This window comes from Leopardus geoffroyi, chromosome C1 (genome assembly GCF_018350155.1).
Source record: "Leopardus geoffroyi isolate Oge1 chromosome C1, O.geoffroyi_Oge1_pat1.0, whole genome shotgun sequence".
NCBI classification, from domain to species: Eukaryota; Metazoa; Chordata; class Mammalia; order Carnivora; family Felidae; genus Leopardus; species Leopardus geoffroyi.
Window position 1 is genome coordinate 14,706,969 of NC_059328.1, and position 14,469 is coordinate 14,721,437.

Genomic DNA, 14,469 nt, shown 5'->3' on the forward strand with positions numbered 1-14,469 from the left:
ATGGTGAGGATGGTAACATTTGTGTCACACTTATTCTCCCCCCTGCGTGGCTTCTGAGCACTTCATGTCTATTTACCCATTAAGTCCTCATGTCCCCCAGCTGGAGAAGTGTTGCCATGACCCTCCTTGTGCGGATAGGGAAACCAGGCATGGAGAGATGGGAAGTAAACAAGCATTTAAGGAATGAATGAATGAATGAATGATCAGAGTCTGCTGAGGGCCAGAGCAGGGCTGAAGCATGGGTTGTGGACTATCTCCTAAACTCCTCTTTCAGCACTCCCGCTGAGGCTTAGAAGATCAACCCCAGTTTATCCACCAGGGAATAGAGCCCGGGCGGAGGTATCGGGCCCCGCAAATTGAGAGAGCCGGGACTCACCCCAGGTGTGTCCACTCCAAAGGCGGCGTCCCTAACACTTAGCTGTTCTCCTGTTTCCCTGTGGGTCCTCGAGCTAAGGGCTGTACGTACCCAAAACACAGAGGAGAAAACAAAACTAAAACGACCCGAGTGTCCAAGCAGCTGCCACAAACGATCTTATTTTAGACACCATTCCAGCAAAAGGTGTCAGCTTCTTTTTTCTCGGACCCAGCAGTTGAACGGGAAGGGAGTTACAGCGGCGGCCGTTACCGGGAAGGCAAGGGAGAGAGAGGAATGATCACAACGATAAATGACCAGGCCTACGAACCCAGGGCCATTGAGTGTAGGGACAGACGGCTCTAGCCGCATCAACACTAGTGCACCTGAAGTAGTTATTGGCTTCCGGTCGCCAAGAAAAGGCTACATCGTGGAAGGGACCGTGAAGGTGCAGAGCAAAGAACTCGAGATTCTAGGTCGGAGAAGGGGGTCGGAGCAAGCCTCCACCACTCCCTAGCAGAGCCCTTTAAGCTCCTGGAACCGTAGCTTCATTATCTGTGAGGTGGAGACAATGGCCTTGGCCTCCCGCGGACCGCCAGCAAGCTTCAACAAGCTCCTGAAGTTGAAAGCCCTTGGTCAACAGTAGCCAAGGTGAGTTACCGTGTTTGATATTTTCTGCTCAAGAAGACTGGGGAGTAGGCGCATTTATGGATGTTTTCCAATAATATGCGGCACTTCCAGAGGTAAATTTCATTACCTGGAAACTTCCCTCTTGCGGGTCCCCCTGGGAAGCTGGTGCATCAGGAGGCAAGCTCTCTCCACCAGAGCATGCACTCAGTCCTCCTTCCGCTTAAAGATTATCCACAGTCTCGATCAACACATCTGATGAGATTGAGGGCAGAATAAGACACTGGGTATAGACTCCAGAATCTAGAAGTTGCTAGTTCAAAAAGAGGCCAAGTGCTCTTTGGGGACAAGCTGCTGAGAAACTGAAGCTCCTGGCTTCAGCCCAGCCCCTGGGGCAGGTCATTTAGACTTCAAACCACATATCCCTGGGGAACACCAAATGGCAGCTAGCTGGGTCTCTCGGCGGAAAAGCCACTGTGGAATCAGCATTGCCTCTTCATTAATTATATTCTCATTTGCTGAGCGCCTACCATGAAGCAGGCACTGTGTGGGCAAAGCAGGGGACTCAGACACAGGCAAGTTCCTGCCCTCAAGGAGCTCATAACCTACGGAAGGAGAGGCACCCTGTAGGATGAAACCAACATGATAATGAGCGTTAACCCTCACCAAGCACTCACAACGTGCCCAGCACTGTCCTAAGACTTTTACATGTATTACCTGATTTCACCCCCACCACAATCCCATTCTTATGCCCTACATTCTGTAGAGGTAGAAACCGAGGTCCAGAGCCGTGTAATCAGCTACCCAAGGGGTGGAGCAGGGATTCAAACTCAAGCCTTGACTCCGGGGGCCATGCCTGCAACCTCACGACCAGCACAATAGGTGGGTACAGGTAAAGGTGCCATGCGGGAATGCCAGGGTGGGGGTGGGGCACAGGGTGGGCTTTGGAATCAGCCGGTTTAGGGTTCGGAAAGTGCTCTGCCACTCATTAACTTGAAGGATCCTGAGGGTCAGTTTTCTATGGCATAGGAGGCCAATGATGCCTTTCTGGACGAGACCTCTGAAAGAGGAGCTTGCCTGGGGCGGGTGCATGGTGCCATCTTGGGCATGTTCCACTGGACCAGAAGGGATCAGCAAAAGCCCATGAGGTTTGGGGGTGGGGAGGAGGTGGTCAGGAAAGGCCTTCATGGAAGAGGTGACTTTTACCATTGAAGGATGGATAAATTTGGATTAACTTCAAGGAAGGAAGCAGGATGGGGCAGGCATGACCCTAGAGAGAAAAGGCTGAAGGTCCATTTGGGGAACAAGCTGGGGAGAAAGGAAACCGTGGCTGGGAAGGAGGATGAGTCCACATTTAATTTTTCAGGGCAAAGACCTCTGGCCACGTTTACTGAGAATCCATTCGTGTGCCAGAGACCAGACATTATAGGGTTTGTCCTTTGAAGACACGCTCTTTAAAGAAAGAGAGGACACAGAAGTAACCAAGCCAGCAATCTCTTTAAAGAGTTGGAAGGCACAGCAATTGGCTGGTTGGTTTCCTTTCCTTCCCTCCAGGCTCCCCTGGCCCCGTGCTTTACATGGCCCCAGGGAGCAAAGGGCACATACCACTAAACACTAAGCAGCCCCTGGGCATAGGCAACATTTTACTGGATACTGGGACACACACACACACACACACACACACACACACACACACACACAAACACACATAGGGGGTGAGACGCCAATCTGACTTTCCAAAAGATTGCATAATTCTTAGGTGATATTAAAATAGCTGATGAAGGATCCACTTTAATCTTTTTTGGGTGGGCGTTGAAGGCCTTAAGAGCATTGCTTAGATATTTCTGACAGAATCATTTACAAGAACTAAGCCACCAGCCGGGAGCTTCAAAGCCAACAGCTCGTAAAACCGCCACCTCCTGCACCTTCTTGGGGCCTCGGACGCCACCCTGGCTGTGGGGGGTGGGGGGAGGGGGTGACCCTAGCAGGAGGCCTGCCCACCAGCAGCTCCCACAGATCAGGTGCTGCTTTTCTGAGAAGGGAAGAGACATCACTGCTGAAATGATTCCCCCACCCCCACCCCCCACTTCCCAGATGATCCACCGCCCCCCCCTCCAGGCCCAAAGAACTTCCTGTCTGCGACAATCATTTGGCACATAATCATGTCCAGCCTGTACCCACTCTTCCATTCTTCAAATTGTATTGAAAATAATCTTATTTGTAACTTTGGGTGTGTGGCATGCCCCCCGCCCCCCTCCACCACCACCAAATTGTGAATATCTTGTAGGAGGGTCAGAGTTGGACCCTATTGCAATCCTGTGTCCATGCATCCAGGATGGACAAGATAGTACATATTTGGCCACAATGCCAGGTAATAAGTCCTAATTCTTTCCTCCGGTAATCTGGTTCTTAGATGTCGATTAACATTATCTGCCAACAACAGAGTCACTAAGTTATTCATCTGTATGTTCCAAGAGTCTAGTGCTGTGCCTGGCAGGCAGGCAATAGACCAGTAAGGACCCTTTCTAAAGCTATCTTAAATCCGTTTGGAAGCAAGTCTTCATCTGACAAGTTGGAGTCTGAAGGGTAAGTGGGCATTAGGGAAAAAGAGGGAGGAGGCGAAGTTCGGGGAGGGTGGGGAAGAATCTTCCAGACCTAGGGGACAGCGGGAGCAAAGGCCTGGAGTGAGGGGAGGGTGTGTATGTGTGTGGCCCTGTGGCAGGGAATGGGCTTCAGGGCCGTCTGCAGGAGCTGGAGGTCTTGGACAGAGTCAGAGGACGGGTCTCCTCCCATTGGAGAAGGAGGGAGGAAGGAAAGCAGGTGAGTGTGTAATCTGATGTCAGAGCACCAAGAAGGCTTCCATAGGATGGCTTCTACTTTGTCTCTGAGGAGGGAAGGATTCTTCTGAGTGGGAGGAGGGTGGAGGAGAGGGGAGAGGTTTCAGGAGAGAGGACAAGGTTTGCAATAACCCGGGAGGAGAAAGGAGACACAACTGAACTGGGGGGAGTTGGAAGGATTTCTGAGTGGGGGTTGAGGGTCCGGTAGAGGTTGGAGACCACACGTTTCCATTAGGGCAACGTCTGTGGTGGGTCAAGGATTCGTCAGCACCCTGGTAGAGGTGGACTGATGGAGTTTCAGCAGATGGGAGGGATGAAGAGACCAGTGGGACAAGGGCAGGGGCGATAATGGCCCAGGTAAAGGACCATGGATGGGCTGGACAGAGTAGGGCAGAAGCAGGTTGGTCTGCAGGGGGAAAGCCCAGAAGGCAATGGACTGGAGTTTCCAGACAAACGTGGTAGGCTAGCCTGGAGTTGCTGGAGGTATCGGGGTGGTGGTTGGGGTGGGGGGTCATCGTAGCAGGGGCAGATGTGGTTGATAACAAGGGTCCAGATGCCGCGGGGAATGGGGATGCTCATGTGGAAATGGGGGTCACGGAAGTGGTGCTGAAGGAATTGCACCGAGGACACACAAGGCAGACAAGTGGCCCAACTCAACAGGTGCCCTAAAAGCTGCCACGGAGGTTCTAGGGCTCCCAGGAATTAGTCCAGCAGCTTCTCCCCAACCGGGGTCACAGAGAGGGTGGGGGCCTGCCCTGAAGCCAGCAGGCAGAACGCTCTCCTGCCCGGCGCCTGCAGGCCAGGGGTCACCTCCCCCAGGAGAGGAGCCAGGAGGCCCCCCAACCGCGCGACCCGGCCGCCCAACCGGAAGCACGTGGCCCCCTCCGGCGCGGTTGCCGGGGAGACGCCGGCTGTTTACCAGCGGGACGCGGCCAGGCGACCGCGGCGGATGGACCAGCGGCGAGGTGAGCGTGCCCGCGCCCGGCGACCGACGAGGCGGGCCTCCCCGGCCCCCGACCCTGCGGCGACCCGGCGGCGCCCTCGGGGGAACAGGACGGGCCCCCGGGGAGAAGCGGCCACTCCCGGGGCCAAGCCAGCCCGGCCCAGCTCACCGTTGCTGGAATGGGACAACTCCCGGGAAAGCGCCGGCCGTGCCCTCCTGGCTGGGCAGTACGGACGGGGGACGCAGACCCACAGGGACACACGGAGAGACCGGAACCAGATCAGAGCCTCCCCCAGACCCAAGGCACCTCTCACTTTCTAGACGTTCTTGCTTCCTTGCCCCTCCCCCAAATGCCTGCTTCTGCCGTTCCCAGTTTGTTTTCTTCTAGAGCTGCCAGTACTTGGAAATAATTGAGCTCTCCTCCTCCACCTACCCCCTCCCCACACTGCTGTTGCAACAATCGCCACTGCCTTTTCCAAACCTTTGATCACTTGGTGGCTTGTGGTCCAGTTTCTCCACTCCCCCTTTTAAACGAGGCACTGTGCGTGGGAGGGACGGTCCATTCTGATCATTTCGTCGGGGGTAGAAGTGGAAATAGTACCAGAGTTTTGTCCTGCTCAGGCCAACCCCTGTCTCCTGTTAGTTCTTCTGAGCACTTCCATCCTGCAAGTCCCGCCAGGGAGGGCTGGGGGTTGGCAGGGGATACTATTAACTGATAAACATTTTTAAAAGACCAATTCAAATGTATGCATCCTTGATGGATATCAGCAGATGGTATGTGGGTGGTTATATTTTATTGCCTTTACTGTGGGTTTCGATTTGGGTTGTGAGTGATAGGAGGTGGTCTGACCCTGTGATGCGAGGCCGGCTCCCTTGGAAAGCAGGAATATGGCCTCCGCCTTTCCCATCACACGTTCTTTGTTTCCCGTTGATTTGGCGATTAATCTCAAGGAATGGGCACCTGCTCTTTGGCAATTCCCTGGAAACAGTTATCAGTGTTTGTTTTCCTGACTCCTCGCTGGCCTCTGGGGCGCAGCTATTCTGTTTAAGTAAACAGGCCACTTGCCTATTCAGCTGGCAGCTTGAAGGATGCCTACGCCTAGATCTTGTCAAATCACTTTGTGGTTGAGACTCTGCCAGGACTAGAGGTGGGGAAAGGAGCTGAGCAGGCGTAATGACGGGGGCTGCACAAACCTTCCTGGACCGAGGGGGGTGGGCAGAGCCCCGGACTGTGGCACAAAGTGTGGGAACAAAGGCAAGGTTGGACCAGGTCCCCAAACACCTGTTTCCCCCACTTTCCTTCTCCATGGGGTAGATGCTGGGGAGAGTTGGTGTTCCCTCCATGTAACAGATGGTCCCTGCACTCGGGAGGAGGCAGTGGGTTATGAAAGCAGGTTCGATGGAACGGTTTTACCTGAAGGAGGTGTTAGTCTCTAAATAACCATGAGTGGGCTTATAGGAATTAGTCATAATTGAGGTTTTTCTCTGAGATAGCTCGCAGTCATGTTATCTTATGACCAGGGTGTCTTGAATATGACACCCCTCCCCCCGAACATGGATAATTATATAGTACCAAAAGGTATAGAAAGTGCATGCACATACTTAAGTTTTACTGTTAAAAATAATCCAGCAAGGAGCCTGGGAGAACACATGACTTTTCCTCATCAAAGTTGTTAAGGAAGAGGTTTCTAAGTTACCAAACTTACTGACAGTTAAACCTTCCCGAGGCATGTGTGGGAGTGAGAAGCCAAGTCTGTGATAATTCTGTAGAAGCTGTGGCAAATTAATAGCCACTCCTCGAGGGGGGAGGGTGGGCCGAGAAGGGGAGTTGGTTCCTCGCTGGAGTTTATCTCAGGCAGAACAGTTGGACAGTTATGACCCCCTCTGTCATCCTGAGTTCAAGTGCAGAGCTGCTTAATTACAAGGGAAAGACTTCAGAACTAAGCGAATGGGTGGGGGGTGGGGGTGGGGGTGGAGGGAGGGACCACACACGCTTCACAGTTGATCAGAAAATAGATTAAATTAACAAGGAGATGGGCAGGCTTTTTTGGTGCCGGGGAGAAGGTTCCTGAACTCCCGGCAGCCAGACTGGGTGTGAAAACCTAGCTAGAAGTGTGGAGAGACCCAGTCTGTGGATAGACTAGAGCTAACACAGAGGCCTTTACATTAAGAGAGAGAGGGCAGATTTTGAACTGAGTAGAGCTTCAGGAATATACAGGAAGACTGTGTTTTGTCTGGTTTTGGTTTTGCCGCAGAGGGAGAGGATTCTTTCTAAAATTTGGCAATATTGGTAACATGCACAGAACGGTAACGTTAGAATGGAAAACTGCGGGGCGGGCATTGCATCGTTCAGGATCGTGTGACGAAGGTAGCTCTGAGTGAGTTTGAGCTAAGGATGCAATTAGAGTGTGGAATCAGAAGGCATGTATTGGAAAGGCATTATTTTGCATTTTTGAGGCAAGTTCGTAGGCGGCAGCTCATGGAAAGCAACCTTCCAGTATTTCTGGGCGGTGGGCGGGGTGGGTGTGGGTTCCATGATCTGCCCAGTGGGTTAGAGGTGACTAGGAGTAGAACCACCAAGGGCCCCCTGGGGAAAAAGCTCTGAAGCAACAGGTAAGGCATTTGGACCTAAAGTAAGAGAAAGCACTGGACAGACAGAAAACCAAAAACACAAGCAAAAGAACCTTCCCACCTAGTAAGCCTTTACCGTGCATACGCCAAGCCTGGTGCCTACAGCCGTGGTAACATTATCTCATATCACTGTCATCATGTTGTAGATAAAGGGACTGATGTTAGAGGTATTTACACAATGTCTTCAAACTCAGATGGCGAATTCTATAGATTAGGAAAGAGATGTATCGGAAAGGGAGAATGTCTGTCCCCTGGCTACACAGCTAACTCTGCAGAGCCTGAAATAGAACCCAGGTCTTACTGTACCTACCAGGTCCTGTGTCCTTTGCATCCAAACACGTTGCTTCTTGGGGACCGTGAGGCCCTGGGAAGTTACCGGCCGGTCTTTAGAGGGTGGAGAGAGACCTGGTCAGCCTGTGGGCACAGAACAGCAGTGTGGTTGGTGGTGGTCAGGATTCGGAGGGAGGAGGGGAGTCTGAGACATCCAAGTGTCCTGGGAAGGATGAAACCAGGTGGTGGTAACTGTGTTAATGAAGGGGCCGCCAAGATGGTGAGGAAGGACACCTGACCTGGCAATTCGGGCCACACACAGAAATGCCCGTGCCTCCGGGGAGCCCGCCTTCTGTGTGGTTTCACTAAGCACTCACGAGCACCCTTAGCAGGAGACCCAGACGCTGAGGCCCTCAAAGTGTTACAAGGTAGCTGGGAAGACAGAAGGCGAAGCCTGGTCCTCCAGAACAGGACCAGGTGTCACAAGACCTGGGTTCTATTTCAGGCTCTGCTTTGTGACCCTAGGGCAATTGCTCTGCCTTTCTGGCTCACGCACCTGTAGAACTCGCAAGTGCCCAGAGTCCCCTGGGGAGTTGGTCTAGGACAGGGCTTGGTAAATGATGGCCCGTGAGCCAGATCTGGCCCGCCGCCTGTTTTTGTGTGGCTCACAAGCCGAGAATAGGTTTTATACTTTGAAGTAATTGAAAAAACTAAACCAAGAAGAATATCCTGTGCCCCATGAAAATTATATGAAATTCTAAGTTCAGCGTCCATAAATGAAGTTTTATGGGAACAGAGCCACGCCCATTCATTTACATCCTCTCTGTGGTGGCTGTCCCACTAAGAGGGCAGAGTTGCATAGTTGTGACAGACCCTATGGTGGGCAACACTGAAAATATTGGCTGTTTGGACATTTACAGAAAAGGTTTGCTGACCTCTGGTCTAGAACCCACGTACCTCCCTGTGAATTCTAGCCAATGGGTGGATCAGCAAGGCGGGGAGGTTCGGGGGCGGGGGGTGCTGGGGGGTGGGTGAGTGGGAGCACTGTTCTTCCTTTTCCCTCCCCTCTCCCTCCCCACCTGGTGACAAAGTGAGGGCAGTGGAGGGAGGATTTTTTTTTTACATTGATTTGTGCACAGCCACCTGGCAAGGTTGAAAGAAAAGGCAAGAGGAAGGAAACTGAAGTAAGGTCAAGCTGTGGGTAGACAGGAAAAAAGTCAGGACTACGGGAGCAAGGGGAAACGGGTCAGTGGCTAAAATGGCAAGGTTGAGTCATTGGAACACAGATCACGTGGCCCCCAAAGCTGAAAACATTTCCCAAACAAGTTAGCCAGCCCTGCTGTAGATTGTGACATGACCTGTTGCTTCTCATCAGTCTGGTCTCTCAGCTTAAAGTCCACACCCCCCCCCCCCCCGCCCCCAACCCCATAAGAATAAGAATTCGTCTCCCACCCTAGTCACCGTCTAGGGCACACTTGTTTATTTTGTTCACGGCAACTATTACTCATTGAAAATATCTATTTACTTGTAGGCTCAACACCTGTCTTCCGTCACTCTTGGTTCACTGATGGTTTTTTTTCCAAGTAATTGAAATGAATGAGTGAATGAATGAATGAATGAATGAATTGCAGCCAGCGCCCCTCTTCCCATGCCAGAAATCCAGAGGGAAGCTGCTAACTCCCAGCCAGTTGGCACTAATTCTGGCACCCAGGGGAAGGGGGTGGTGGTGTGAATGGCTTGGATCGGGAAGCCCCAGGAAGTTTCATCCACGGCTTCTCTTTTCTTTTCTCCTGCTTCCTTAGGGGTCTTGAGAAGCAATGGCCACGGAAGCCCCGGTGAACATAACTCCCCCTGAACGCAACGCTGTTGGCCGCACAGCAGCTGACAGCTTCATCTGGCAGCCAGACTCCATAAACATGCACCTCACCAGGCCCAAATCCGCCAAGGGACGGACGCGGCCGAGTCGGCACAAACCGCAGGATGCGGCACTGTGCTCTCACCGCGCGCCGGCTTCTCTGCCTCCAGCCATTCGCTGTGAGTCGCCAAGCAGCCAGAAGCCAGGAGCCTGTGCACCCAAATCTCCAAACCCGGGAGCTCCCGATGAGATCCCTGAGCTGCTGCAACAGGTGCCCCTGGGGGCTTCCTCTTCCCTCAATAAATACCCAGTCCTTCCTTCCATCCACAGGAAGACGCTGGAGGAGGGGGCCGTGGAGACTGTCGCTCTAAAGGCCAGCTCCCTGCAGCTGAGCAACACCCAAGCTCTGTACCGAGAGGAGGAGACCGGCACTGTGAAGACAAGTGAGGAAGGTCCCAGAGCTCCATCTTGTTCCCCAGAGAGGAAAGCCATTGGCCGAGCCGGGAGACAGGCCTCCTCCAGGGCTGGAGACCTGAAGGAGCCATCAGAAGGGGAGCCACGGCTGCTGCTTGCGGTCAGGTTGCCGTCGGGCCGAAGGTTCGTTCGCTATTTCCGGCCAACTGATGACTTATCCAGCGTTGTGGCCGTGGCTGAACACGAGGACCAGGCTGCCTACCACCACTGCAGCATTGAAACGATGGAGGTGCCCCGGAGACGTTTCTCTGACCTCACCAAGTCTCTGCAGGAGTGCAGGATCCCCCACAAGTCGGTGCTGGGCATCTCACAGGAAGAAGGGGAGGAGTGGCCCTGAGCTCACAGCCACCCAGCTGGGGCCCTGGGGCTCTGAGTAACGGGCACGCTTGGGTGCTGTGACCTCCCAGGCAGCTCGGTTCCGAGTGCCACGTGAACCTGCTGCTGCTGTGACCGTTGGGGCTCCCTCTCCACGGCATCTCCTTTGGAAGCAGCGAAATTTGTACATGCACCCAGGGCACTGAGAAGGTTCTCCTCCAGTTCTTCAATCCTTCCCACCCCTGGAGTGAACCGGCAGGTTGGCAGGGACGTTCCTGAAACTGCTGTGACCAGGCCTCCTCCTCCCCAGAGTTCTGGGTCCTTTCAGGAGCACCTGCCTGCCTTCCCAACGAACCCTCCCTCTCTTGAAGCCAGTGGTTTGCCTTTCTGTATTTGATGCAGGATTAAACACTTCCCAGAGAGGCTTCTAGTCTGGTAAATAACCAGGGCTCAGGAAATGTCGAACTGGCATTTGTATTTCTTGCAAGCATCTTTAAGAAACTGGCAGTTGACGCTATCTTAGAAGCAGCAACTGTGCTGGGATCGGGTGGCTAGAGTTTCTTGGGGATTACTGTTTGTGTGATGTGGCTTCAGAGGAAAGACTTGCTAATACAAATCCCCCAACACATCGGCATTTCTGCAATAGTCTTGGAGCCAGAAAGTAAATTGCGTCCACAACCATGGATTAGCCCAGAAGCTACTTTTAAATAGAGACTAAGTAGGTTTGCAAATATTGGTAACTACTCTATGTATGCAACACTCTTCCCAAACAGAAAGGCCAGTGTAATCTGATTGCCCTTTCAGATTTCCCTTTCTGATTTCCCTTTTTGTCACTCACGGAATCTTTTGTTTTTAAATCATATAAACCTACAAGTCTGTGCATGTTTGCGCTGAAGGCCGCCTTGGCTTATCTGGGTGGGGATACAGATTTTTATCTCCCGGGTGTCTCATCTACTTCAAACATGGAGACTCCCTAGAGCGAGGACAGCGGTGCCCCTGTTCTGTGATCTGGTAACCTCCAGGGGACAAGGGTGCCTCGGGCGGGTGTCACTGTACTGCACCTGTTCCGAGAGACCGCGTGCCTAAGGGTCTGTCTGATTGGCATGAAGTGCATCTGAATGCCTCAGCCCGTAGCTGTGCTCTAGAGCATAGAGTGTTGGTTTTCCAACTCTCAAGTGGTAACGCGGACAATTTGCCAAAGTTCTCTTGTATTGGGAGCTTAGCAAGACTTCCACCTCTCATCTGGATCCTCTTTACAGCCAAATCACCCTTCAGAGCAGGGAAACATGTCCCTCAAGAGCTCAGCCATCATGAAGCCCCGAGTACCGATGTGCTCCCTCTGCTCCTGGGTCCACAGAGAAGGCAGGAGTTCTAGAAGCACATCAGTGTTTCGGCCTCAGCAACAAGTGCATCTTGTGCCTAGATAAGGAACGTGGCTGGATTCGTTACTTCCAGCAAATCGCTACTCAGCCACGGAGATTAGCACCAACGCCGTTTCCTCTCAAGAAGGCTCGCCTTGTCCTAACTGCATCCCACACCACCCAGATCACCGGAGAGTGGGTTATTTCTGAACACGGGGTAAAATTTCCCAATCCCGTCTCGGCTGCAAAGGTCAGCCGGGGCTTTCAGGGCCTTGGGCAGGCCCACGCAACTGGTCCCCTCTCCCAATCACCGACCGTGGCAGAAGGGACTGGCGGCTCAAGCCTGGTACTCACAGTACAGGAAAGTACGGGACTTTCACCTCCCACCCAGGACTCAGACACATATCTGCCTCTGATCTAGGAGGCTGGGAGAAGAGCCTCCCACAAAATCACACCTACTCTGTGTGTAAGAATAAAATCCCACCCACCTGGGACTCGGTAATTTCTCCAGGCAGGAAATCTTTGGAAAACTTCAGTGAGACGGAGCATGCTCGAGGGAGTTAGAATCTTCTGCACTTAGGGGTGTGCTGCTATTTAGCTAGAATTTGGGGGTGGCAAAAACAAAGTGGAAGGCATGAAACAGAAATATTTTAGGGTATTTTAGGACATGTGGATAAAGCTAGATCTGAGACACCTTAATCAACTTTTTTTTTTTTTTTTTTTTTGGACGAAAGGCTACAATAAAAATCGATTTGTGTGAAACTGAGTCAGCAGAGAAGCGTATCTTCTGTTTTCGCACAGGACTTTGGCTACCACGCTCTAGCGGACAGAGGGGTTCGTTAACCTGAGCTTCTTGGGAAACCACTGGGTTCCGCTGTGAAATCCAAGTCCTCGCCCCCGGGCACCCTGGGTGCCCACCCTTCCTGTAGCCTTTCCTTTCCGTTTATATGATCTAGCACTAAGCTTTGTATGAGAAGTCTTCCTGAACTTCTCCTGCAGATCATTCCAAGTACTCTCCTCTTGAGGCTGGCAAGAGCAGACACTGTATCAGAATTTCAGAGTGGTGGTTCTGCCTTGGCACTGCCACTTGGGCACCCTGGCCTAGTGGGCTAAACTGGGTCCAGCGCCCTACTCCTGGTGGCTTAGCGCTTTGGGTGACCACTTTGTGGTCACAGACCTCACTCATTGGTTTAACCAGTGGTCACTGAGGACCTACCTTGTGCCAACCCTTGGGTGACAGGCATTAGGTGCCCTACCAAGAGAGCATCGGCAATGAAACGTGGAACCGCCTCTGACTCTCAACTCCAGCCCAACCCGGCTGAAGTTGCTGGCTGTTAGCTTTCCCCGTGAAAGACCCTGGAGTGAGGGCCAGACCAGTTGTTGCTGTCTCCTCGCCACCTCGTGGAAGTGCAAAGGGAAGTCCTCCCCACCTTTCTGGTGATGGCACCAGCAAGTCTGGTCATCAGGGACATGAACTTTGCATAGGACAAAGCTTCAGGGCCAGTTTTCCCAGCGTTTCTCCTGATGTAGTCCAAGAGGTAAATCAGTCCTGGCAGCAGAAGGAACAGCAGGAGAAATGAGTGACTCATCATTTAGAGTCCAAAAAATGTTCACCAACAGATGGCAGGTGGTTTTAACACAACAGTCCTCGCCCTGAAAGTACCTGGGGATCTGGCCAACAGCCGGCAAGCCAGGGCAGTCCTGATGAAGAGATATGCACATGAGCATGACTACGGGCCGGCAGTCACCCCAGAGATCCCACACAAAACACTCCACAAAAAGGTTGACACCAGCCTTGTGGTTTCCATTTCAATGAAAAACCGTGACGTCTAAGGATAGATCACTATCCCCGCCATGCGGTACAGAAGTGGGCATTCCAGGAACTAAGCTCTGCTTTCATCCGTGCTCTTGCCACGATCTCCAGTGGGTTTCTGGAGTCAAATGGAGCCATGCTGCCCAAGAGGCAAAAAAGTTCCCGTTTCCAGTTTTTTTTAAGGTCTTCACAAGAAGTTAAGATAAAAAGATGCACAGCTTCCCATAGTTTGAGGTGTGTTTTAGATGAGTGTTTGAGATGGCAAGGTGATCCACGTTCCTACCTTTTAAACAGAACTGCGAAGAAAACTAGATGATTCTACTTTAGCCTGAGTTCGGAGTCCGTCTGAGAAGCAGACAGGAACATCTGTTTCCGTGGTCCACTGAGCCGTACCCCGCCAGGAAGTGAAAAGTTTGGAGCCCGTTCACCCTCGCCCCGAGCCTGAACCAACCCAAACCCAGCGAAGGTCAGAGGCCACCGCGGAGGAGTTGACAGAATCCAAGCGGAGCCGACTTCGGGTGACTCACTAACACACAAGACGGCAACTCACATTATAAAAATAAAATTGGGTGTTTTCTTTTGCGTCTACACTGGTGATGTGACATTTTCCTTTCCCGATTAGGGCAGTTTCTGGCAGCCCCTTCTGACGTCCGTCTGTGTTCCTCTACCTTCAAATCGTAGAGGAAGCAGCGGTGCTCCTGAACAATTTATGTGGAAGATCAAGTCTCTGGAGGTATTTTTGGATGCACTTGAATCCTATCCGAGGAGGTTGAACAACAGATGAGACATGCCGGTGGGTGCAGTCAAGCAAGCCTGACTCCAAAGGTCTGCTGTGCTCTGGGGAGCACTGTGGCTCTGTGTTAGGAGCAGACTGCAGGGGCTAGGGTGGAAGAGGGGACACCATCTATGGCCGTGGACAGGCACCAGGGGAGACATGATGTTGACTTGGGCCAGAACAGTAGCCACAGATGTCACCAGAGGTGTCAGATTC

The 14,469-nt window shown here is 52.4% G+C and overlaps 1 protein-coding gene across 1 annotated transcript; it reads left to right on the forward strand.

The window, feature by feature from the left end:
* Positions 1 to 4,687: 4,687 nt before the first annotated feature.
* Positions 4,688 to 14,066, forward strand: UBXN10 (UBX domain protein 10). Its single transcript, XM_045475914.1, has 2 exons — positions 4,688 to 4,781; positions 9,463 to 14,066. The coding sequence occupies exon 2, from the start codon at positions 9,478 to 9,480 to the stop codon at positions 10,324 to 10,326; it is 849 nt and encodes a 282-aa protein (XP_045331870.1). The 5' UTR covers positions 4,688 to 4,781; positions 9,463 to 9,477; the 3' UTR covers positions 10,327 to 14,066.
* Positions 14,067 to 14,469: the final 403 nt, after the last annotated feature.